The sequence below is a fragment of the Melanaphis sacchari genome, unplaced genomic scaffold (assembly GCF_002803265.2).
Source record: "Melanaphis sacchari strain LSU unplaced genomic scaffold, SCAv2.0 Contig310_pilon_pilon, whole genome shotgun sequence".
Classification (NCBI taxonomy): domain Eukaryota; kingdom Metazoa; phylum Arthropoda; class Insecta; order Hemiptera; family Aphididae; genus Melanaphis; species Melanaphis sacchari.
Window position 1 is genome coordinate 224,326 of NW_020271184.1, and position 26,939 is coordinate 251,264.

At 23.2% G+C, this 26,939-nt stretch overlaps 4 protein-coding genes and 1 long non-coding RNA gene across 10 annotated transcripts; 2 read left to right on the plus strand and 3 right to left on the minus strand.

Annotated features, from left to right (window-relative positions):
- Positions 1-1,434: 1,434 nt before the first annotated feature.
- Positions 1,435-6,949, minus strand: LOC112596217 (sentrin-specific protease 1-like). 2 transcript variants are annotated; one of them, XM_025341721.1, is made up of 2 exons: positions 6,931-6,949; positions 1,435-2,129 (listed from the first exon to the last, which is right to left on the minus strand). In XM_025341721.1, the coding sequence occupies exon 2, from the start codon at positions 2,112-2,114 to the stop codon at positions 1,518-1,520; it is 597 nt and encodes a 198-aa protein (XP_025197506.1). In that variant the 5' UTR covers positions 2,115-2,129; positions 6,931-6,949; the 3' UTR covers positions 1,435-1,517. The 2 variants fall into 2 exon arrangements, with proteins under 2 accessions (XP_025197506.1, XP_025197505.1); XM_025341720.1 differs by lacking the exon at positions 6,931-6,949 and adding an exon at positions 5,432-5,666.
- A 6-nt stretch (positions 6,950-6,955) lies between these two features.
- On the minus strand, positions 6,956-7,861 carry LOC112596218. Its single transcript, XR_003114751.1, has 3 exons — positions 7,697-7,861; positions 7,055-7,118; positions 6,956-6,989 (listed from the first exon to the last, which is right to left on the minus strand). It is a non-coding gene; the product is annotated as an uncharacterized LOC112596218 (long non-coding RNA).
- A 1,278-nt stretch (positions 7,862-9,139) lies between these two features.
- LOC112596213 (protein ABHD16A) lies at positions 9,140-15,377 on the plus strand. 2 transcript variants are annotated; one of them, XR_003114750.1, is made up of 14 exons: positions 9,140-9,438; positions 12,081-12,131; positions 12,265-12,501; positions 12,578-12,648; positions 12,722-12,873; positions 12,949-13,063; positions 13,136-13,283; positions 13,347-13,511; positions 13,570-13,754; positions 13,817-13,950; positions 14,501-14,634; positions 14,716-14,807; positions 14,988-15,134; positions 15,227-15,377. XR_003114750.1 is itself a non-coding variant. In XM_025341713.1 (13 exons), the coding sequence occupies exons 1-12, from the start codon at positions 9,373-9,375 to the stop codon at positions 14,791-14,793; spliced, it is 1,536 nt and encodes a 511-aa protein (XP_025197498.1). In that variant the 5' UTR covers positions 9,140-9,372; the 3' UTR covers positions 14,794-14,807; positions 14,988-15,377. The 2 variants fall into 2 exon arrangements, 1 of the variants encoding a protein (XP_025197498.1); XM_025341713.1 differs by having other exon boundaries at positions 14,988-15,377.
- Positions 15,378-15,539: 162 nt separating this feature from the next.
- Positions 15,540-17,004, minus strand: LOC112596238 (selenoprotein K-like). The gene is made up of 4 exons (XM_025341747.1): positions 16,898-17,004; positions 16,182-16,263; positions 15,867-15,950; positions 15,540-15,769 (listed from the first exon to the last, which is right to left on the minus strand). The coding sequence occupies exons 1-4, from the start codon at positions 16,914-16,916 to the stop codon at positions 15,679-15,681; spliced, it is 276 nt and encodes a 91-aa protein (XP_025197532.1). The 5' UTR covers positions 16,917-17,004; the 3' UTR covers positions 15,540-15,678.
- A 436-nt stretch (positions 17,005-17,440) lies between these two features.
- On the plus strand, positions 17,441-26,491 carry LOC112596233 (hamartin). 4 transcript variants are annotated; one of them, XM_025341736.1, is made up of 22 exons: positions 17,441-17,780; positions 18,334-18,402; positions 18,478-18,617; positions 18,688-18,805; positions 18,877-19,012; positions 19,066-19,178; positions 19,243-19,429; positions 19,504-19,577; positions 19,757-19,887; positions 20,303-20,448; positions 20,525-20,614; positions 22,818-23,039; positions 23,164-23,259; positions 23,330-23,501; positions 23,596-23,795; positions 23,861-23,990; positions 24,056-24,306; positions 24,393-24,518; positions 24,585-24,686; positions 24,750-24,987; positions 25,292-25,688; positions 26,383-26,491. In XM_025341736.1, exons 3-22 carry the CDS (start codon positions 18,515-18,517, stop codon positions 26,384-26,386), a joined length of 3,036 nt encoding a protein of 1,011 aa, XP_025197521.1. In that variant the 5' UTR covers positions 17,441-17,780; positions 18,334-18,402; positions 18,478-18,514; the 3' UTR covers positions 26,387-26,491. The 4 variants fall into 4 exon arrangements, with proteins under 4 accessions (XP_025197521.1, XP_025197525.1, XP_025197523.1 ...); XM_025341740.1 differs by lacking the exon at positions 22,818-23,039; XM_025341738.1 differs by lacking the exon at positions 18,334-18,402.
- The last annotated feature ends 448 nt before the right edge of the window (positions 26,492-26,939 follow it).

The window sequence follows — 26,939 nt, forward strand, 5'->3', positions numbered from 1 at the left end:
TGAAAAGTTTAACTAACTAAAAGTACTAGCTAGGTTGAACTGTTGAAGCATTTTTATTGCTTTAAAAGGTGATAACAGATAAAAATTAATGAATGGCATATTACTGCAGTCAATGTATTTAAATAATAAACTTAACATTTATCAACAAAAATTATAATTAATTGGATTTTACAAAATATTACTTAAGTATAAAATTATAAAAAAATAACAAATAATATTTTAAATTAAAACTATTCTAATTAATCGGTAAATTTAATTCATCTTCATATTTAAGACTAGAAGGAATATTTTTTTCTTTACAGATAAGAGAAGCATTAGAAAACCTATTTTCATAAATGGGCATAATCAATTATTTATCTTCCTCATAGCTGAGAAATATCTTTCAAATAAACTAGTAGAAATTGGTATGGTGAGAGACAAAGATAATAAGTACCTATACAAATTTTGATATATTACGTATCATTGATTTTATAAATTTACAATAATAGTAATAATTGATTGTATATTCACTATATTCTATTCGTTGATATTAATTATTAGACGTGTTTGTATATTAAATGTCGACTACAAAACTTATTATTCAATTTAATTTAATTATGAGAATCTTAAACTAATTAATTATTTTTAAATTTCTTATCTTTTTTTTTTGTTAGGTACTGAAAATGGATAAAAAAAAAATAAGGGGGGACTTAAACTAAAGGTGATTACGCCAGTCTAGTCCCCCCAAATTATGCCTATAAATTCTGAGATCAAGTAAACAACTAAAATTACTAACTATATTTAATTAATAGGTTTTATATAAATTTAAATTTTAAAAATATGAACCAGGGATTATTTTTTTGTTATTTTAAGATTAGTTTATTAATGATATGTATATTTAAATTTTAATGATTTTTTATGCTCCATTATTCCTAAATACTTATAAATCAATACATTATTTACACTATTATTTGAACTTTCTCATGTTTTAAACATTTTTAATTTTAATTCACTTCACATGACATATAGATTATAAAATATATTTTCCATAAAAGTTGTATGCAATGATAAAAATATATCATTATTCATTACATATATCAACCAAATTTAGCAAGGTGGTGAAGTAATCAATTGTTTCAATATATAGTAATAAATTATTGGAAGAATAATAAATACACTTAATTTTAAGCTAAATGATTTACTTATTGTGAAATAAATATATCTAATTTACAGTTTTTATTTAAGAAATATAGCCTAAGTATTTACTTTAATCGAATAATTAAAACAAAATTATTAATTAAGTTTAAAAAACATAATGTAAGCAAACAATTACTTATCTTATTACTTTTTAATAATAAATTAAAATGTATAGTATTATTAAACTAGAATTGTATAAATAAAACTTAGTAACTAAGACTTAAATTATAAGTAAAAAAAATTTATTAGTTATAAATATTAAAACTAAAAAGTAAATAATATACAAGGATGATCCTAAATCAATAAAAAATGTTAAATTTACAGAATATATTACGTTTAATTTAAGTGTAGAAACTTGGGATTAAGTTTGAGATTTTGTCACACTTTATATCACATACTATTTGTTTATGGAATCTCTTCATGTCATTAAGCGAAAAAAGCAATAGAGCACTTCTTGATAGATGCTCTGCAATAACACAAATAAACAATCCACTATCCAAAATGTCGATGTTTGAACTACATATGTTTGTAGGAGTTCGGATTACATTTTTTTTAAAAAACGTTCCTTTCCTCATAAAATGTTCTAATTTCAAATATTTAATTATCAATCTTATGTTTCTGGGATTATATTTTCCAAATTTATCATAATATCTCATAGTTTTGTTTGCCATATCAATCATCACTAAACTCCAGCGATTTTCTTCTCTGGTATAAATAGGAATCATCAACGCTTTTTTTTTGAATATATCAACATTTTTTGTCCAATTATGAACACGTGAATATCCATTCTCATATAAAGAGGTGAAAAAAAATGAATCAAATACATATATTTTATTTGCGGAACGTTTTGCGATTAGATTCATGTATTTATTAATATATGTATCATTTAGACACACGTAGTAGTCAGAATCTGTCATAGAATTATTTGTTGTATCCATATCTCTGTTCTCAACCTAAAATCATAAAAAAAGTATATTAAAAATTTGACTTGTTTCATAATACCTAATTTAATTAAAGACATAATCATTAATACAAATTTCAATAAAGTTTAGAAATATTAGCAAATTAATTTACAAAAACAAATTTTTCACAAAACCATGATATACAAAATTAAACAATTAAATGGAGTTGTAGTTTTCACACATATCACATATTTTTTATAATTAGTTAATAAATCCTACATATTACATTTTGTTACTTCTTACAATTAAATCTACTGTTTTAGAGGATATAAAACCTGCAATTTTATGTCATCGACTTACATGTGTATAAAATAACAAATTTAAAGTAAGCAATTAATGTTCAACTTTTAGTTTAAAAATTAGAGTAAATTTTGACCTATTATGAAACTTAGTGGTAAGAATATTATCAATATTCTGATATTGTTTTTAATGATAAGTTAATTTTTTAGTGAGTTTAATGAGTATAAAATAGTGAAATTTATAAATGCTTATTACTCATTTAAAAACTGTAAAATTGTTAAAATTAAACCTAAACATGAACACTAGGATAATAGATTGATTAAATTTAATATTTAAACTAACAAAGCTTAAAATAAATTGCAAAAACTAGCAGTTATTTTGTAGTCATTTATAAAAATAAAATAAAACTATTTTTAAAATGTTAAGTGTCTATAAAAACTTAAAAATAATATATATAAAATTACTGTACCTATATGTAGGAAATGAAAAGATTTTATGAATACTTCAAGTATCCAATATTCATATTAAAATAAAAAAAGTACCAATATTCATATTAAAATAAAAATTATAAAAAAAAAAAAATTTCTGAAGGGAAAGTTATTATACTGTTGAGATATAAATATCTAATATAATAAAAATTAAAACTTCAAATTTTCTTAAAAAAAATTAATGTAACTTTGATGATGAATGTTGACTTTATTGATAAATTTTTTATATGGGTAAAAAAAAATTATAAATAACAGGGTAAATACCCCCCCCCCCCATGTTACACTTTCAAATCTTAGATATGAATTTTTAACTACAAAATAATTTGATAATTTTTTTAAATCTCTCGATTTTTTTTTTTTTTAATTGATAACTCAAACACTGTATTAAATTATGAATGTTTTTAACATAGCTAAAAAATGTCAAAATATTAATAGAATTAAACCACAAATAGGAAATGCAAACAAACATTTGGTAAATTTTTCAAGTATCTACTTTAATTAGTTTTAAATTATAACAAAATAAAGAATCAATTATATCTGAACTGATTTTACTGATTTAGTGTAAAAACATAGTTATCCTTTTTTTTTTTTTTTATTCAGATTAAGAAAAATACTAGTAAATATTTACATTTCATCTCTCTCCCCACTGTAACAGCAAGATCCAATTCCCTACCATAAATTCCCAAGAAGTCAAAAATCGAAACATTTTTACTGTTCATAAGGTAATCACATAACAAAAAATACATCATTGTAAAATAAACATATTTATTACTCCTATCAGAATTTATTAATAACTAATTAACTAAGTAACTTAAAGAAATTATTTATTTTTAATTTAAAAATGTTAAGTAGTGTCATTACACTTCTTTGATCACATTATCCAGTATAGTTAATTCAAATGTTAGATATTTACTCATTGTAATATCAATACAAATTTTCAATTTATTTATCAAAGTAAATAAATTGAAATAGCTCTTTATCTAGTTCAAGGGTTGGCAACCCGCGGCCCGTAAAGCAATTTTTGATGGCCCGCACAAAGGTGGTTAATTTTTGTGTTTTACTTTTGTTCAATAACATTTTTCATATAATTTTCAATATTATATAATTATTTTTCCTTTATAAATAAAATCTAATCTTACTGTTTCATAATAGCAATACAATTATAAGTATTATATCATAATATGTAATTTTTTTTTTTAATGTGGCCCTTGATGAACAATTGAAAAAAAAATGGCCCGTGTGGTTAAAAAGGTTGCCGACCCCTGATCTAGTTAATAAATTAACATAAAATATTTTTCTCTGTAATTTAGTGATGAAATACTCGAATTATATGTGGAAATAGCAGTTGTTCTTTAAATCATATATACAAATGCTATGTTAGTTATGTGCAATATTAAAAAATATTTCAAATTAACAATATTTGGCATTTGGTACTACAACCCTTCTTCTTCTTCATCATCACTATTTACTCACAACTTCATGAGATTGACCACCCTTGTCCATTGTCTCCAAATAATTCTATTTCCTATCCTATTATTACTCATACTAGCTTTTTTATGTTATTATCTAACATGTTTTCTTTATCTACTTCGGTCTTCCACTCCACTCTTTTATTCAAATTTAATTCCTATAGCCACTCTTACTGTCTCTTCTTTTCAAGATATAATTGAATTATAAGTCATAACTTGTTCTTTCTCATTTTGTCTACAATTTTTGCCACTCTTACACAACACTAATATATTAATTTCTTATTCTATCTCTTCATCTCATTCAATACACCTACTTAAATACTATATCATCGACTTTAATATTTTTATTTTTACTGCAATATTTCAATTTATACAACTGCTTTATAAAATCTACTTTATAATTAAAACGACATCTTCTTATTACACAAAATACTTTAAGTTTTTCTCTACTTTATCCATTTATAATTCTCAAAAATTACCATTATTTAGTAACACTGATAAAAGGTGCTTGAACCTATTCACTAATCACATATCATCTATCTTTATTACATATTTTGACACATTCATTTCTCAATTACTTCCACCAAAATCATTTACATTTACTTCAGTTAAATTTATATTTCAGCCCCTTACATTCAAATGCTGTTTTCACTCTCCTAATCTCTCGTTTACTTTTATTGATCGTCATCTACAAACATAATTTCATGCAACATGCCACTTCAGCAGTACCTTATCAAATATATATTTCAAAATTTCATTCTTAGCTAAGGAAAACAGGCAAGGGCCAATATTGGTACCCTACTTTTTACTAAGTTAATTGTCATCTTTATCAGTATTGATTAACTAATAACTATATTTATTATATCATATTTTAAGTCAAATGTCTATTTACAGGAGAAAAATTATCAAATGACTTATATGTAATAGATATTAAATAATAAATGCTAATAGCCAATAAAATATTACCTAATAAACATATTTTTAAGTATATACAAGCATATTAATCTCTAAAATAATTAATATTAAAATTTTAAAAACAATAGCTTCTGCAAGAAAATAATTAATATATAATATAATCTAATGCAATGTAATTTACCTTGTAAATAAATAAACCAAAATAGGTATATAAGAAGGTAATTGATATTTCTTCTGATATAAAATTTTCAATATACGTTTAATAAATATTAAAATTAGTATATTAAACGATAACAAATGTTTGAGAGTTTGAAACACTTCAATCCTTTATTTCTTTACAATAAAAGTTAAATAACATCAAAGTAGGACTAGTAGGAGTAGTTAATAAATATAATAAATATGTTTTTACGTTAATCTTAAGAATTAAATTAAATTAAATGCATGGAAAAACTCAGCATAAATACTCAAATAGTAACCTATAAACAATGTTTATTAGTAAACAAGGTAACTGGTTAGGTTACCTTGTTTACTAACAAGTTGAAGTCCTGAGTCAGTGAGTACCACAGATATATAAAATATAAATTATATTTTTATATATCTGTGGTGAGTACATGTATAATGAAATAATAAAAAATCAATTAATCGGTGAAAAATATAACATGGGATTTTCAAAAGCAGACTTTAAAAGTTGATAAATATCATATTGGTGTGGATGACGATAATTTAACTCTATATAGCAGTGGTTTTCATCCGGTGTGTCGCGGCACACTGGTGTGCCGAGAGCGCCTTTGGAGTGTGCCGCGATAAATCTATTGATGGAGTTAATTTTGTATATATACATATATATATATATATATGTATTATATATAAAAATATATGCTTCACGTATTATACGGATTATTGGTGTGCCGCAAAAATTTTGTAGAAGAAGAAGTGTGCTACATTGTTAAAAAGGTTGAAAATCACTGCTATATAGAGTAAAGAGTTCAGTGATGACGATTTAGATGTATATAGTTATATATTATTTATCTTTATTTTCTTATCAAAAACATATTACTTTTTGATATAGCTTGATAGTTGATATACCGTTTCTGCTTAGTATCATTTTTTGTATAGTATGATTTATCATTAAATTTAAATTTAACACATCTATTATAGACTATAGTGACCCAGACTCACCCAACACATTACGTACACTGTACAACAGAGAGCTGAGAGGTACCCACTATCCAACTTAATTTTTCTATGTTTTCGAAAAAAATTGAGAATTTTTAATTTTTACCTCTTAATTTCTATGTTACTATTTTTCATCCAGTTTAGTTACTATTATCAAAAACGATAGAAACACTCAAAGATAAAAATTGAAGTATTTTTTCATTATTACTGCTTCAGAAGGTAATGCAGATGATGGACACGCAAAAACAAGTCCTAATTGTTAATAAAACTAATACATCGCTCTGCAGAGAGTGTAAGAAATCGTAAAATTGAAATTATAAAAATAATTAAAGTAATTTTAAAGTTACATTTTTAACTATAATAAAATTTAAGAATATTAGTGATTTTGTCAAATTTTATCAAAAATTTAAATTTTAATACATTTTAACAAAATATATTGCGTCTATAATTTTTTTTTTTCATTGAAAAACTTAAGGTAATATTATGAGTCATAAATGATAATACCTTATATTGATGAAATTTTTAATTTAGCTGCTGTTCAAAAATGTACAAAATGTAAGTTCCTTAAAAAAAATAAACAAACAAATAATAGTTATAGCATATAGTATTATAGTAAAAAATCACTTACCTTTCATATTCTTTGTAACCAGTCTAAATCTGTGTGCATGAAATGTTTCTTTTAAAGTGGTTTACTTCAATAAATTCAAATTCAAATATAAAACAAAAATTCGTATGAAAATGTGTTAAAATACATTGAACACTGACTATTAAAATATTACATAAAAATAATAATTTATGAAATAGAAAATATTTATATAAGTATCTATCTACTTTGTAATTCGTTAGTATGTGCTGAGTGAATGAGATTATTTGAGAATAAATTGTAAAAACATTAAAAACAAATCTTATTTTTTCACTTGTTTAATTGTTTTAGCTAACCATTGTACACCAGAATTTAAAAAAAGTTTTGGTTTTTGTTTCCATCATATCAATTTTATTTTAAAATTATTATTTGAGATCCATAGTTATAATTCAATTTGCATGTCTTTTGAATAATTTATTTATCTACAGTATTCCTGAAATAATTATTTTCTCGAAAATAGTACTTCAGTAATAGTATGTAAAGAATAATAAATAATTGGTGTGATTTGTATTTACGTGTATTGTGTATACAGGTACTGAACGATCGACATATTATACTCAATAAAACTTAATAAAAAATATTATGATTTATGAACTAGTACTAGTGGCTGTTAACAATATTACTTACAAGTCATAATGTAATAAATTTGTACCATAGATGAGAATTTAAAGTATTACTTTTAGGTAAAATTTCATGAGCTTGTTTTGTTTAAAATGTAGCTTCAAAAATGTTGCTTTGTGATATAATTTATTGATTAAATACTGCACTAGCCGGTAAGATCAAATCCCTAAAAATTACTAGTATAATATTATATCAAAATTTAATACCAATATTACATCAATATTCTTTTAATACACTTATAACTGATAAAATATATTCTTTAATAAATTCATTTAATGTAATAGGTTTTTACTTTAATAGAATGCATCTATGGAAAAATTTACTATTTATTCAATTCATGAAGTTCCATCGTTGGATGAATGGATTTTTCAATCAAGTCAACTGTCTCCTTTTACCCTATACATCATGTATACTTATTGTAAAGTCATATATTTAAAAACTGTATAAATACTATAAATACAAATAAAAAATAAAAATAAATCCTATTATTTGGTGAGTAATCACAATTGTTTCAACGTATGAAATAAATTTGTTATTTTGTCAAATTATTGACTAATTGGTTCGATTGGCTTGGAATATAAGATTAGAGTAATAATCACAGATAAAATATTGTATAACTTTATCTTAAAAGCATTGGTCATAGAATAGTAATAAAAAACAAAATTATAGGAAAAATTTAGAGAATACAACATAAATGCATATTATTATGTAAGATCGATGTTTTAAGTATTGTTTTAATTAAAAATCAGTGTGACCAAAGTTGCTGATCGTAAATCTACAGAATAGATTTTATAAATCTTTATACATATTTTAAACATAATTTAAAATATACAAGCCTATGATTTAAATAGGTATGCATTAAATTATTTAATGTATTTTTTAAGAGACCGTTTCAAACGAGTCACCAAAACAGCTATGGAACTACAGGGTTCTGCTATTTATATAGTGACATTATGGTGGAAACTCAACAATCCAAAACGAATATATAGCAACTGTTGTATTATAGTAATGACTTTTGAGTGCAAGTCATATGATATATGCTCGTATACATATATATATAACTAAGGCACCATGTTATACGCTCTAGTAAGTATTTAATTTAAAAATAATCAGTGTCTCATATCAATTTAATATATTATACCGCTAGATAGCGCACATTCAGTAATTCCATAGTTATTATAGCTATCAGTCGAACACATAGAGTAATAATTACTCTATGGTCGGACCATCTCCATATCACAATTTAATCTATAACCAGTACCAGAGAATAGATATAATATATTAAGTACTTATGTTATAAAAAATAATACTTTTAAATTTTTGATTAGGTATGTTGCATATTTCCGAATTTTTTCTGATTCTGATATTATTATCTTTGGTTTTATCTATAACCATGGTTATCACTTAATTATCACATTTAATCACAATGATATTCTTTTATATACCTACTTAATACAAAAGGAGTTTTTGACCACTTAACCCATACATTTTAGTTACTGCTTATTTCAGTATTCTCAAAAAATGGTTATTACTTCATAGTTTTACAAGGTTTTTAAAATCTCGATTCTAGTCCAACTGGTTTAGTATAATTTTTTGTTAACCTTCACTATGTGCTTGTGTGTTGTGAACATTTTTAACAGCTATTTTTAGTTAAAAGTGTACGTAAAACATAATAATATACAATGTTTACCGATTATATATTTACACCTAAGTTGTACAAAGTCTATACCGGAATTCGAAGAAACGATGTAAGCATAAACTTGAATTCTTATTAAGATATACTTATATATATTGCTTATTTAAATTTGCCATACATTCAAAGCCCTTATTTTTCAAAATCATAGTTATGTAACTTTTAATTGAAAAGCTATTAAAATATGTGTCTTTTTTTATTGTACAAATTAAATTTGATTATTAATTTAATTTGATAACTTTATTATTATAATTTTTCGACTTATACTTTTATGTTGGTAAAAAATATGCGATATATTATTAATATGTTTTTTAAAGAATTAATAAAAATAAATACTAAGTTAAAACACTTGTCAACATAGTCTTATAATTTTTAATTTTTTTTTTATATAAGTATGAAGTATGTAGTGTTAAAGTATTTACTATAGATATATTACATGAATATTTTATTATACTAAGTTCTTTATAAAGTATAAGTAATTTTTTGATAACCAGAAAATTTCTATAAATAATTTATTTTTTCATTTTATCTATGGGTAGTTATTTGTTAAAAATAATTTAATATCTGTTAGATGAATGAATTAGTAATTATCTTATAATTAAAACTTAAATATATTTTTACATTAATTTGTTCAATCTCTGTTAAAATGTGTTTGATCCTATATATTTTATCAAACACAATTTGTATTGCATTTGCTTTAACTATTTAATTTATTTATTGGGATAAGTACATATTTATTTATTTAGCTAATAGATAAACAAACATGAGGTTTTATCTTGAAATTTGTAACTATAATACCATATAAGTAGGTAAATTTAATTTATTAATAAGAAACATACCTTATTTGAAATAATATTTTATTGTATTTTATTAATTATTTTTAAATCAAAACATAGTAAATATAATTTTTCACTTGATAATTTAAATTTTTATTTTTTTCTTATATATTTTTATTAAGCTATACAAATTAGTTAAAACATTAAAAAAGTACTATTCTAGCTTTACTGGTTATACTATTTTACATAATATTCTGTGATTCTACCTAACTTAATCATTATTAATTAAATATAAGTAAAATAATGTGTTCTAGACTTACCGCCATTTTGTTATTAAAATGAATACACAATAAAAAAATGTAACAATTAAGATTTTAAATTAACACTTGGTGTAGTACTGAAGTACTAGTAACCATGGAAAAATTATCACAGTTAAGGTTTTACAATACCACATTATATTTACTCCATTTTCAGTACATCACATACATTCCTATTAATTTAACTGAGGTATTTTTTTCTGCTCCATCTAATAATAATTCTACTAATATATTATAACCATTGATTAATTATACTATTATACTTATTATTGTATAATTAATCAATAATGTGACCTTTGAAGTTAGAAAAACTATTATAGATTAGATAATGTGCCTTGTATAAATAAATAATAAGATAAAAACAACTATTATGCATTATTTTAACATTTTTCCTACTATATATTCTGTTATAAATTATAAAGATTATACATTTATTTTTAATATTTTACTAGAAAATTATAAGTCATGATTATAAAAATATATTTTTATAGGTATTTATGAGTCTAAATGTAATACAATAGTTAAAATTTCTTAATGTTATTATGTAGCTAAAATATGTCTAATGAATTTTATTCTAAAGCTGTACAATGCTTAATATTTTAAAATGTACCTGAATATATTGAGACTTGAAAAACATTTATCTGTTTACCAAAATTATAAGACTGGGAAGTTGTTTGCTATATAATATTGATGTGTCTATTATGTACCTACTCATCATTAAGTAGGTCACTGTAATGAATGTATTAAATTAAACATTTTTGTACAATATTTTTTAACTTGGATATTATTATATTAAGTTGAAATCAACTTTGTGGTAATAAAGTGGTTATTTTCTGGAAATGGAAAATAAAAATAATATGCTACTTCTAAAGAATTCCTTTGAAATCATTTGCAAATATTGTATTCTAATGTTTATCATAATTATCTGAAAAAATATATAAGTATTATGAGTGGAAACATATATTTGATTGATCTCTGTAAGATCTGTATCAAAATATTGTTATTTAAATAAAGTATTCAATAATTATCAAGCTTACACAGTTGCTCATTACATAAATTACTAAATAATAAGTAATATAAATATTTTTGTTTTTAAAAAAGAATTAAAGTTTGAATTTGATTGAATTATTTGTATTTTTTAATTTTTTTACTTACATTTTATTAATGGCACAGTATTTATAATTTTGATTGTTTAATATTAAATTCTTTCATAGTCAGATTTCATTCCAAATCTCAAGGTTTCTTTAACCAACTTATGGTTTAAACAATGGAAAATAATACCTCTATTTTGCCACTGGTATAGAAATAAATTCCCAACTATCTCCCTAAAACTTTGGTTTTATAGACTTAATTTTTCTAGGAAATACATAACATTGTTCTCCCATTTCTGATTTGACTACCTTTTACTTCCCTTTCATACAATGGAAGTTCCACAGCAACTTTACGATTTGCGACATATCCATCTCATTTTTAATTGTTCTAAAATTTTACTAATGTATAATGAGCTTTTATTATTATATAACTATTATGATTGTTGATATTAATTGTGTAACAAAGTTAAATAATAGTTAAAACAAATATTAAATTTCAAATTTTTATTACAGGACTATGTTCAATTATGGCAAGAAAAATTAGCAGACAAAATATTAACGACTGTATGTATAAAACATTTTTTGTCTTTTTAAAATCATTACATTTGTGTCTTTTAAATTTATAATAATTTTTTAATATTATGTGCTATAACGTCATATAACATAGGCTAACTATAACAATTTTTTTCTTTTTCAGACTTTCATTATTTCACAAGTGGCCACTTACCTTTCTCCTGCACTATTATATATGTATGGTAAATGGCTGTTAAGTCCAGAATTTTTAAACAAACTATTTTTTCGGGGATCAATATTAGGTATAACTTTGATTACAACATTTATTTTAAGAAGTTATGGAAGAGCTATAAATCCAAAGTATACAGCTTTTTATAAAGATATTCTTAATGCTAAATTGGATTATTCTACTGATAATAAGGTATAACTAGTATATTTTGTTAAATATTATTTTATTTTAACTGTTAATATTTTCTATTACTTTTTTTTTTTATTAAAAAAAACTGCACAGCTACGATTTTGATTTTTCAGCATGGCCTGTAGACTTTTCATGGACTCCTGCTGAAGAGTATGTATTTAATTATTTTACTGTATAAACAATTTAGCATGTAATTAATGAACTATAATTTATTTATTTTTAGAAAAAGTTACAAATCAAATTTAATGAGCAACAGTTTTAAGATGTCATTAAAACTTCTAAGTAGTCCTAGCCGTCTTATTGGGTTTATAGCATTGCATACTTTTGGAATATCATTAATTTATCCTGGTTCTACTTCACTTTTATTCTATTTAAGTAAGTTATTTTGTAACAATGATATTGATGTATTATCTACTTGAATTTATTTTTATAATTTTAATATTACTCTAGTGGATGAGAACTTACAGAAAGGAAGACGAGCTTTAATTACTTCATTTGGAGGTATACGATATAAATTAAAAACTATTGATGGAAATTTTGTAGATTCAATGTTCATTGATAAAAGGTTAATTATAATTAATATTTTCATAATATAACTGTATGGTTGTAGTAAGTTAATTATGTACGTTTGTTCTAGGCATTCAAATATAAATTCTTTGAATCCAAAATTAATTATTTGTACTGAAGGAAATGCCGGGTTTTATGAAGCGGGAATTATGAGCTCAGCTATTGAAACTCATCATTCTGTTTTGGGATGGAATCATCCTGGATTTGGATATAGTACTGTAAATAAATATATCTAATAATTATTTGTCTATTGTTTATAGTTGTTTATTATTTAATAATAGGGTGTACCATATATAGAACAAGAAAGAAATGCTGCAGAAACTGTAATAGAATTCGCTATAAAACATTTAAAATTTAGTTCTAAAAATATTATATTATATGGTTGGAGTATAGGTGGTTTTGCTTCCACTCATTTAGCCAAAAAGTTCCCTGATGTTCATGCTGTGGTAAATGTTAATAGTACAAGTGCTTAAAAATATTTTTAATTATTTAGCTTATATTTAGATATTGGATGCTACATTTGATGATTTGGCACCATTAGCAATTCCACGGATGCCTAGTTTTGCTGAAAAACTAGTAGATTTTACCGTAAAAGAATTCACAAACTTGAATGTGGCTGAAAATTTAGTTCAATATCCAGGGCCAGTTCTATTAATTCGACGATCTAGTGATGAAATCATTGCACTTGAGTAATACTTACAACTATTAATTTATATATATTATCTTAATTCAATTTTTATTATTTTTAAAGTCCCCAAAATGTAGCTACAAATCGAGCAAATTACCTTCTAGAGTTATTATTAGAAAGAAGATTTCCTAAACTTTTTTCAAATGAATCTCGATCAGCTCTTTGGGTTTGGCTATCCACATCTGGTGAACAACAAAGTATGTACTAGCATTTAATACATTTCAAAATTTCTTATTATAAAATACATTCAATATTTTATAAAAACAAAAGAATTTTTGAATAATGTGAATATTTATGTAAAATTTCATTTAATTTAAGTCAATGACATAAAAATTAGCCTCTGAATATGCGACCTGCATTGTTTACGTTATTCATTAGTCATGGGTTCTCAACGTATACTAATTATCGCACTTTGTACAGCTTTCTATTACCATGTGTATTGTATATTACAGACATTCCAATACACCCAGATTTTTCGTACATGCCTACCATAGTATGTTTTTAATAAACAAACTGGCTTATAAAATATTTTCAGTAAATGAAGTTTTGATTTAAAAAAATGCAGCAATTAATTAAATTATATTTTGACCCTTGAGATGATTCTCCACAACCACTAAGTTTGATACAAACAAGAATCAGTTTTTATTACCGATTACTAATTTTATAAGAACTTATTGCTAGATTATTTTTAATTATTACTATTTCATTAAAAATATCAAATTTTTGAATGTTAATACTTTTTTTTAGATCAAGTACATTTACAATATGATGTTGATTTAAACTATCAATCAAAACTATTTCCATCATCCAGTAAAAATTACCCATTAAATCTCGGTGATGGTTGGAAAGATCAAGAAAAAATAAAAATGTTACTATACTTGGCAAGTTATTAATTTCATTACTCTTGAGAAATTTAAAAATATATATCTTAAGTTATTAATTTATACATTTTTTTTTTTTAGGCTGATTATTATATGAAAGACTATAATTCCACACATTGCACTCCATTGCCAACACGTTATTTGGGATTTATAATTTAAAAATGAAACATAAGGTTTTTTTTTAAGTATCTTTTATTAACATTTTGGTATGGTGTTTTAGTCTTAATGTTTTTAATATTTATATAAAAATCTTATTAGTTATGTTATTGTAAAATAAGATTTTGTTTCTGTGTATGTCTATAATTGTGAAATGTTATTGGTGAGTTTAAATAATACATTTTTAATTTTAATAGGTTACTTTGGTTGTATTTATTTTTGAAGAAGGCTATCATCATCCAATTTAAAGTGGCCCACATTTTAATTATTAATTACAATGTCCATGGAACTATATAATATACCTCTGTCACTGATAATCATTAACATGACAACATATTGCTCAAGTATTGTCTTTCTATCTTCAGTGTTTTCTCCTTCTTCAGCAGTCGACAGCCACCAGTATGAACATGATAGTGTAGAAATGTATCTTTTTCAGGTATACTACACATAATTTTTGGAATATAGTCTATTCAAGACAAGAATGCAGCTGATCGCCCTTCTACCCCGGAGAAACATCTATATTTTTTATTTCTAAGTTCTTGTAAAAATAATATAATTTTTCACGATTAACTAATGCATTTATTTAAATAAATAAATAATAACTAATAACATACAAAAGGTTAATATATTATTTTAGTTTTAAGTTTTATTTTATTATTGGTCCTTTATAATTTTAATACAAATAATCTTAAAGTTACGATTAAAGATAATTTTTTCAATAAATTATTTTAATTATTAATATTATTTTTATGCGATAATATTTAATAAAACTTAATGTTAAAGAATAAATTTTACTTTGTTATAAGACTAGAATAATTTCTATCTGTTTATTAATTAATAGTAATTAGATAAGGTGAATTAATATTTATATAATAAGTTTATAAACATTTATCCCATACAGCTACTACATGTTGATGGAGGAGCTGGAGCAGATGTACTTGGGCCAAATCCACCAAAACGTCGTTGAGGTCTCACAGTCCTGTAAAAATATAAATGATGCATGTAATTTAGTATTTAAACAAAAAATTAATACATTGAGATTTAACAAAAATCATATTTAAATAAACTATTCTTACCCATTGGAAGAACCAGGGCGCCTATAAGTAACTGTATATTGATTACCCCATCTAGTCGAGTTTGGTCTTATTAAACTTTGAACACTGGAAAAGTGATTATTATATTTGCTTTTATAAAAACTAAAATAAACAACTTATGATTGCTATATTATATCTATACATTGCAGGCATTGAGTATAGCTGAACAAAAGACAATTTATGTTCTTAACATGTGTGAATTATAAGCGGTTATATTTTTAAGCTATTAAAAATTTGTATATAAACATATGGCATAGGGAATTTTTTATACCTATGATCAATAATTTAAATACTTACAAAAATGAAACAAAGTTAATAACACCCCAAAATGTGTCCACAATTTTTTTTTTCATGGGAACAGTTTCATGTAAATGGCCACCTAAATTATAAAAGAAAAAGAATTATTAAGATTGAATTTAATAAAGTTATACTCTTAAAAATATTTAAAACAATTATGAACCATGTGGAATAGGTACACTAGGTTCATTCATTGAACTATTAAACAATTTAATAGTACCTCTATTGAAGGTAGGTTACACTATAGATGATAATAATACAACTATAAGACTACTCACACCACGATTCAAGTTCAATCATTATGTCTCATTGTTTGATTTATATAATACAACCTAAATCTTAAAATTAATTTATTGTACATAAAATATTATATTAAATTTCTAATTTAAATAAAAACTAAGAATTATTATGAAAACAAAAATTATTTCAAAGTCTAGAACACATCAATCTAATGAGATAAATTACTAATTTATGAATACAAAACATTTTATACATATTAAATTGAAGGTACTAAACTGTACATTATATTGTGCATACATAATATTATAAACATAAAATACACAATATAATTTTAGTATTATTTTAATATTAAGATGAATTTATAAACTTGTTAGAAGGCATTATTCAAAACATAAATTTTACATTAAATTACTGATCAATATCCATAAACAAGCTTATATAAGCGACGACGAACTAATTATCACAACTTGACTTACTTTGAGATATGTAAACCATTTTACTTTGATGTTAATTGTTTTCTTACAATATAAAAACGAAGTTTTTCGTTGTCAATTTGTTCAAATTTAAAACTCGTATAAAATCTAAATTCCTATAACAACTAATAATAGTAATAAATAATAATTATCAGGACGAAAGCGTATTATAAATAATTAAATTTTTGCCTGTGGTTGTTAAATATATTGTAATAAAACAACAACAATATTATATTATTGTTAAGATTAGAAGACTAAAGTTTATTGTCTTTATTTTATTATATACTATATGGTTAAAACTTGAATAAATTGTGAATCATTTCTTCATACCTAATCAATGCCACGTAAATACTGAATACTGATACTGATTACTGATTATTCAATAAATACTAAATAGTGAAATAGTGTTTACCATCAGTTGGCGACAGCTGACCTTGAAAAAGTCAAACATCTGATCGACTTTGGTTGGATGTTGGATGCATTGTGTTTTTTATCACCGTTTAATATATTATTAATTATTAAATTTAACATATTATAGATATTATTTTTGTTATATATACATATATATAGGTATATTTAATTTGTAGACTTGTAATTTGCACGTATGTTCTGGAGTTGATTGCACTAAACTAGTAAAAAACGATGAACGACTATTCAGAGGAAACTATGAAAGCTTATTTCATTGTTTTTCTGTTATTTCTTATCTTCAACATCTTCAGTTTCACGAGTGCGATCTAAGCCCACGATCTATTTGCGAATTTTAATTTACTCCAAGGTGCACAGGAAAACACCGTTGAACTGATCATATTACTCTGCTAATTCAACTCGTAGAATACATATTTATACATATTCATAACGTCTACTGCCAATTCGAATTTATGACATGGTGAGTTATTATGATGGACTAAGGATAGATCAAAAATACTTGTTTTTTATCTTTTTCAGTTGTTCAAATCAATCAGAAAATTACTAAACTATTTTTGTTATTATAATTTTTACTATAATTATTATTTATTAGATAATCATTAAGTTGACGAATGCATTACTGTATATGACTATTATTTGGTATAGTGAATGGATTTGTTAATACAACATGTTTTAAAAACATAGACTCTATGGCTCTTGTTGTATATTGGTAGTATTTTTAATAATAATAAGAACCTATTCTCATAGGTGTTATTATTATTTTTATAAAAGTTACTTAAACCAGTTTCAAGTTATTTTGAATTTAAATGTGTAGCAAATTATTATTGATAAAATGTGTAAATGGATTGATATACTTGTTACATTTAATATATTGTTTTTCAGAACAAACAATTAGTTAATAACAATAAAAATGTAATATAGCATTAGATGGCAATAATTAAAATGAAATGGCAGTACCTAATATTTTTTTCTGAAATTTATGTATTTTTTATTATTTTTTTATTAATTTCAAGTCAAATTATAAATTTAAATGTGGCTTTAAATTGGATGTATTGTTCTGGAAGTTGGTTAACAGCTATTATGTATGTTTTTATATAATTATTTATAATTTGTTGGTTGAACTTCTATAATAGTTTTATGTTGTAATTGTATTTCAGTTAAATTATAATTAACGTAGAATGTTCAGTTGGAAAAATGATTGCTATGGAGGTAATGGAACTGTTCACATCATTAGAATCCAACATTCCACAAGAAGTAGAAGTTGTAAAACACAAATTTCATGATCAATTTAATATTGGTAAACAATTTAAATTTATTTTAAACAATTTAAGTATAAATTATAGATTATTAACAATTTTAATAAACAGTAAAAGAACCATGGTTGTTAAATGGAATGTACGATTATTTTATATCAACGGGATCACAACGAGCTATAGAAGTATTAGTGGCTGTTAGGGAACCACATGACAAGTATCTTTTTGATCGGTGAATATTTTCATTAATCATAAATTTAAAAAAAAAATTAACTTAAAATGTTCTTGGAATGATATATTTAGACTTGTTGATGGCATACGAGGTACAAATCGTCTTCAAGCACTTACATTACTTGGTCACGTTGTAAAAAGACAACCAACATGGTTGATTAAAATTATAAACCATGATTTACTCAAAGAATTAATAAAACTTTTAAAGGTATGAATTATATTTTTAATATATTTTAATTGTTAATTAATTTTTTTTTTCAGTCTGAAAATGAAATAATTATTATAACTAGTGCTTTACTTGCTCTTAATGTTCTTTTGACTGTTATTCCTGCACTAATTTCTTCATCTCTACCTGATATTTTTGAAGGATTTAGGTATGTATCATTATTTTATTTATTTATTTTTGTAAATAATGAAATATATTTTTTTAAACTTTAGTCGTTTGGCAGCTTGGAATACTTCACAAAAAAACAAAGTTTCAGAAATACATTTATTCCATCTTCAGATATCATTATACGTATTATTTGTTCAATTATATAGTATGTATCCATGTTCATTTGTGATTTATTTAAACAAACAATATAGCAAACCTGATAACCATTTAGTTTTCACTCATACAATTAAAGTAAGATTCATTTATGAATTATGTTAGTTATTAAATTTTATATAAACTATCATTCATTATTTTTTTAAATTTAGCCTATGGTAGAAACAATGCGTATGCATCCAAGTTTAATTGTGAGCAGTAAAGATGTTGAAACATCAGTTCATAGGTACAAAATGTATTTTACTTTAAAATGTCATTAATAATGTAAATATCTTGATTACCATTATGCAATTTTTCAGTCTAATTTAATTACTTGTCAATTGTAACATATTATTAATCATAAAAAAAATAGTTGAAATTTGATTTCTTATTTTAGTTTTTTTTTTAAATGTAATTAATTTACAGGTGGAAAAAAATGGAGCAACATGATGTCGTTATGGAATGTACAAGATATACTCTGTTAGAAAATGGGGATAGAAATTATCAAAATCCTTCAACTTGGACAAATGCGGGGTCGAATTTTTCATCAGCTCTTGGTAATCTATAAATTAAATTATGATTTTTAGTAATTCAATGTATTTTTTAATTGTTGTTAAATTTATGACTATTTTTTACTCTATTAAAATAAAAAATTATAATAATTGGTAAGTAAGAATTAGGAATAGAACTTTAAGTTATTTTGTAGAATTTAAAAAAAATCTATAATTATAAAATAATCAATTACTTTAATACATTAGATTATTATGAGTCTAAAATTTAGTTGATTGAAGTATGAATCATAATAAAAGTTATTAGGAATAATTAAATAATTTGCTAGCCTAGTGAGTTTAGTATATTTATAAAATTAAAATCTGTATATTATAATTATCTCTGTTTGTAATAAATTTTGATTAAATTAAAATTTTGTTTAAATAAAATAAATTAATTTAAATTTATGTAAAATATATTTAGAAGTTTTAAAATCAAGTATTGGGGCAACTGGAGATATTGTTAGTGTTAATAGTATCAGGGATAAAGAAGTATGGAGTCCAATGTTATATTGTGGAGAATTTCATAAAGATACTGTTAAATCTATGCCTACTACTCCAAACATACAGGTAAAATTGTTATACAATAACTAATAAGTATTGAAAACAAATATATATGTATATATCTTTTGTCATTATAATTCAGAATTTTTATAAACCATTAATTTTCAATCATAATGAACATTCACCTCCAGAAGCAGCTGTAGAAGCTACACCAGAAACAACTCCAATCAGGGTAAATATTTAAAATTACTTGTCATTGTTAATAATCGTATTAAGTTAGTATTAATGTATTTATATATAATGTGCATAAAAATTGTATTTTAATCATTGTTACATTAACTGCAAACATAGTTTATGATGTACACTACACTATTTTTGTGAAATCTTTTTTTTTACAAATTAATATTTATATTTATAATCTAACCATTAACATTGACTATAAGATAAGTTGTTTCTTGTAATTTATTTACACTGTATAAAATGATTAATTTCTTTTAAAACTAATTTTTAGTTTTTATAACTTTTTTTAATATTATCATCAAAATCTATTTAAAAATTGATTTGTTTGCTATACTTAAAGCAAAGTAATCTGTTTAAAACTAAAATACTTATTATCTTTTTATTATATATTTTTTTATAAATTTTTTATTTGCTTTGACCTTTAACTTTTACATACTTAAATTTCTAAGCTACAATTAATTTAAATAAAAAATTTGTTGGTTTATTTTATTAATTTCTAAATTATAAACTACATTTTTTTTAAAGGTTAAAATTAAATGAAATATAACATTTGCTTGATAATTTTTTATAAATCACAACAAATAAAATCTCTAAAATAACAATTAAATATATTCATGTTGATTTCTGTGTCTATACTTTTTTTCAATTAAATTTTAAATCATTAATAATTTTCTTCTATATATTAACCTATGCCATGGTAATTATTATCTGATGAAAGTTGCAAATTATCATTGTTAAAAAGGAAGAAAGTAGTTAATTGCTCTACTGTATAATAGGTGTCAAGCATAGGTCATTAAGTAAGACGTAAGTCATTAATCATAATAATATATTTGTTAATTTTGAATTTTATCATAACTAAAGCTAGGATGTTGTAGAGTTCAATATATATCTTGTATGTCCTTAATTTATAGCAGACTGAGCTAAAAATATATTTTATTCAATGACAAGTTTAAATACAAAAATTAAAAATGCATATATTTGCATATTTTATTAATTTTAAAAAGGATGTACATATTTTTAAATTTTTATATAATTTATGTAAAAAATGTTTTATTCTTATACTATGGTCTTATTATTTTTTTTTCAATTTTTTAAAACAGTTATTTATTGTTTTCATTGTTATAGACTAGTAATTTAACCATGATACTGAGTATATTTAATATTGACACACTAACACTACAATAATATTATTAATTGTTTATAATGGGTATATAATATATATCTTATATTATTAATAGTACTGTAATTGTAAAGTATTATTGTTTGTTTTCTATATAGTAAAGTATTTTCACTAATCAGCTAACAGTTTTGTGTGAAAATTTATACAAGTTGAGAATTTGTTTGTGCTCTATTAAATTGAGTATTTTATAAATATTTAATTGGCCAACAATTTTACCAACTTAAGTAATCTCAGAATTTTTCATATATTTTATAATTTTTAACTATAAATACATGATAGGTTTAATTTATTTGTATCAGCACAATACTTGAATTTTCAAAAAACTCATAAATCTTTTAATTTTTAATTAGTTTAGAAGTATAGTGTTTTGGAGATTTATATTTGTTCATGAAATGTAAAATATTATTTGTAAATTGTCATTCTTATATATGATAATATCAATTTTGATTTTCAAAACTGAGTAGTCATTCTTTGGTTACGACTATTAATTTTTAGTTGTCAAAATAAACTCTGATGTCTAAAGAATTTGTATACCAGATTCATTAAATTTATTTTTTATTAAATTGGTTATTAAATTAAATCTTTTAAACACAATGAAATAATTTTATTTAAATACCCTCGTCTAACCTTATATTATTCTAAAAAAAAATATTTTACTTATCCTTACTAATTAACAAAATTCATTCAGTTTTTGGAGCTTAGAGACTTTTTATAAAGTATAAGGATTGAGAATATCAATTAATATATTTTTAATTTATGTGAGATAACTAATAAAATAATGTTTAATCACTTAAGTAGAAAAATTATAGAGTGTAATTATTGACTCTAATGTTGTTTGATTTTTAATTTTTTTGGTTTTGGTTTTGTCTATAAATGTTATAAATTATATAGTCTATTTAAAAAAATATCTTATATTCTATGTGGTGGTTATATATCTTCATCAATTTTTTTTTCTATCGCTTCATTTATGTTAAAAAGTATATATATTTTGACTTATTTCAATCAATTTTGAAAGGATGATATATATCAACAATCGAGATTGCCATCTATAAACTCTACTGTAGTCAGAGCATTGAATTCATTTGGCATAGACAATTTATCTAGACGTAGTTCATCAACTCCAAATTCTCAGCCTAATTCACCATTGAAAAAAGAAGGTTTTGTTTTTCCTTCTGAAGATATCCAATCACAGTTTCTTGTTCGTAAAGTGGACAGAATGATAATGGAACGTAATCAGGTAGAATTAGGTCAAACTATCTAGAAATGTGATAAAAAAAAAAAAAAAAAATTATTATTTATTATATTAAGTTTATTGCTATTCTTTTTCTACATTTTGGAATATTTTTTTATTTTAATTCCAGATAACAGATTCAATTAAAGATGAACCTAATGTACGTTCTGAATCAAAACCTATTGCAGCTCAAACTCAACTAACAAATAATCCTGAAATAATACAAGTAATATACTAAATACTAAATTAATATTATAAAATATTTGTTATTATAATAAGTGATTAATATTTATAAGACTGGAGATGAAGAGGAATGTGATCAACAGAGCAATGGGTCACCATGTCAAACTCATGAGGGAGGATTACATATGCCTGATTCTGCGTCATTAAAGGAATTTGTAATGAGTGTTCGAACACGAAAACGTTATTATAGTCAATGTACTCCAGAGAAAACTATAAATGTTACTGGTATAATTAATAAAATATTAATATTTACTTCTTATTTTTAATATGTTTATACATATTTTTACATATTTAATACAAAATAAAATTTTTATTTCAGGACAAAGTACTGATAGTAGTCCTAAAAAAGGACCCGAGTTTTCACAACTTAGTGTTCGAAGAGCATATTCATGTCCTGAAATTAAAAAAACCAACGGGAGTAGTATTTCTTCTGGAAATTCACCATTACAAGAAGAAACTGAGGAGAATCATTACAGAAGTGGTATAAATATTAGCAATGGTCATGTTACTTCACTACCAGTAAGCGTATTAAAACTAATATCAATCATTTAAAGTATTAATTATAATCAAAAATTCTTTAACAGAAAAAGAAATCAAAAAATGATACTAATATAACTAAAGTTCAGACTGTTTCCACTCAAACAGAACATATTTTACCTTATGAACATTTGTTTTATAATATATTTCCTGCATATAATAATGATCCACACAATAGTAAGTTTTAAAATTACTTTAATAAATTTTCTTATAACATATTATTAACTGTTTTATTAATGAAGGTACTAATAATCAAGAAGATGAGTCATTAAATTTAATTGAAAAATATGTCCGTACATCAGCAATAGTTCTTAATCATCGTCATACAGCACAATCTAGTAATGATGTCAAATTATTGCAAGACCAAATTGCTTTGCTAACATTACAATTACAATTTGAACGTAGCCGTAGAGAAGTTCATGCTGAACGAAATCGTAGACTTTTAGGTAAATCAAGAAGTAGTCGAGCCATTGATGAACACAATTCTGCTTTGGTAAGTAATCAAATACTAACTATTAGTAGAAAATATCAAAATTAATTTAAATGAAAACATGCCATTTTTTTTTTTTTTTTTTACAGAAAGATCAAGTTTTAACATTACAGGTTGAAATTGAAGATAAAACTTCAGGGTTTGAAAAATCAAGGCAAGATTCATTAAAACAAATTAAAGACCTTAAAGAGAGAGTATTCCATTGGCAAACTGAAGTTAGAACATTTTTATTAAATTATTTACTATAGTACTTAAATAACTTATCATTTATTATGATTTAGTGTTTAAAATATCAAGAGGAAACTAAAGAAGCTAAAAATAAATGCCTATCATTAGAACAGCTTTATAATGGGGAGAGTTTAAAGACTGCCGAGGTTACCAAAGTAAGTGTATTAACAAAAAAAGCATTTTTTTACTGAAGATTGACTTCATTATTTTATACTTAGCAATTATCTGAGACTAAAGCAGAGCTGTTCAATACTTTAAGTGAACTAAATATTGTACAAGCAACAGCTAACATTAGTAAAGAACTAAAAAGTACAGTAATAAATTTGCAACGTGAACTTGTCATGAGTGGTGAAATGCAATCCCAACAGCGTGATGTTGTTTCTCATATAAATGCTCTTAGATATGATGCCAGCAATGCTATGTTGAGTCAAGAATCATACAAACATAATATAAAAGGTACGTTTTATGAAATATTACTTATTAATGAGGACACACTAGAATTTGATAGCACTAAAATGTATTTAAATAAGAATTTATATGACCTAAAAAATCTTAAATATGTACCATAATATTATGTTTAATAGTTATTATAATTTTTATGCTTTGATAAAGTAACTGTCATTGGCATGAAAAAAGACAACAGAATATATACTTATCGTTATTATTTTTGTAACTATGTACTATACATGTGTGATGGGCCCTAGCTCATTTTTCTTTAATAAATAAATATTAATAAATATTTTTCTTATTACTTTATTAGAACTTCAAAATATGTTAGACCATAAATCTGCATTGTTAGAAGCATCAAACGCTCGTATTGCTGACTTAGAGTTGAAATTAAGTAATAAGAATGCTTGTATTCAAAATGATAAACATAAAATAGAATTGGTTAAAAAACAATTTAACAAACAATTATCTGAAATGAAAGAAGAATGTAGAATTTTGAAAGAAATACAATGCAAATACAGAGAAGATAAAGAAGAAGAAGAATCTAAGAAAAAATTTATTGAAGAGCTTCCTAAGTTCAGCTCTGACTTGGTTATGGTAGACTCAAATACTTCAGTTAGTGATCAAGATGCAAACTTTAGGCTTAGTATGATGTTGGCGGATATTGATAATAGCCGTGGTGAAATCTCCGTTATACCTACAACTCCAAAGTAAATACAAAATATTATTAGTGTTAATAGTTAATATATGTATAGTATTTAACATTACAATATAATAATTTTAATAAAATAATAAAAATATATTGTTTTAAGATAAATCGGTTGTATAATATCATTAGCAGTTCCTGAAATTTTTTATCTGAAATAAAGTTTTGTAAATTAACTGATACATTGTTGTATTTTTTTTTTTTATTCTATCGATATTTGGTTTATGAAAATAATTTGTTTTGTTTTAAATATGATAAAATATTGGACATATTAAACACTTAACTGTGAATCAAATTATTTAAAATATCAATAATTGTGATTTTTAAATGTTATATCATTCATTTCAAATAGCAATAGTTGTTAAATATTCATTACTTCATTAGTAATGAATAATGATTAATCAATTGTAATAAACTTTTATTTATACAAATTTATAATAAAAGGTTTCTTATCAATAGTTGTTGAGTAAGGTTTTATAATTTATTTCAAGTACATGCATAAAAAAACAAATTAAATTAATTTTATATATTCCATTATTATAGTTCTAAAAATTGAAATAATTAATCTTAGTACAATTTTTTATATTTAAAAAAAATAATTTTAGTATACTTTGTACCTAATAAAATTGTTAATCAGAAAGTTTGATGTAAGCTGTAGGGTATAGCTCTATTACTCTAATTTATTTTAATATTTTCAGGTAAACATTATGATCTCAATAGTACTGGATACTTAACATCATTTATATAAAGAATTTAAGTGTATTGTGTACACAAATATTCAATTAAACAAAGTTAACATTTTTGTTGAATAATTATTTACATAAATTATACATTTATTTGTCAAAATTAATTGTTTAAAATGTTTTTATTTTATGTTTGTGGCATTAGTAAAGTTATTCATACATCGTTTTTACTATACATAAACACATGAATGCATGGTATTCAATTTGTGAATTTGTATTATATAATTATTATATTTTAAATGTGTCTGATTGATTATTGAATTGTCGTATCTAACCAATGAATTTAATTATTGTCTTTGTAGGTTTTTTTTACATAAATTGTTCATTTTTATATTGATTTTTATTTCTATTATTATGAAAAACTATTATTTCAAATGAATAATCAGTATGCACTTATTGAAAATGTAATATTGTAAATGTCTTTTGATAAGTTTTGAATTTAAATGTAAATGAAGAGTTTATATTTTTTGGCCTATGTATAATATGTTTATGTATTAAATGACTCTAATAAT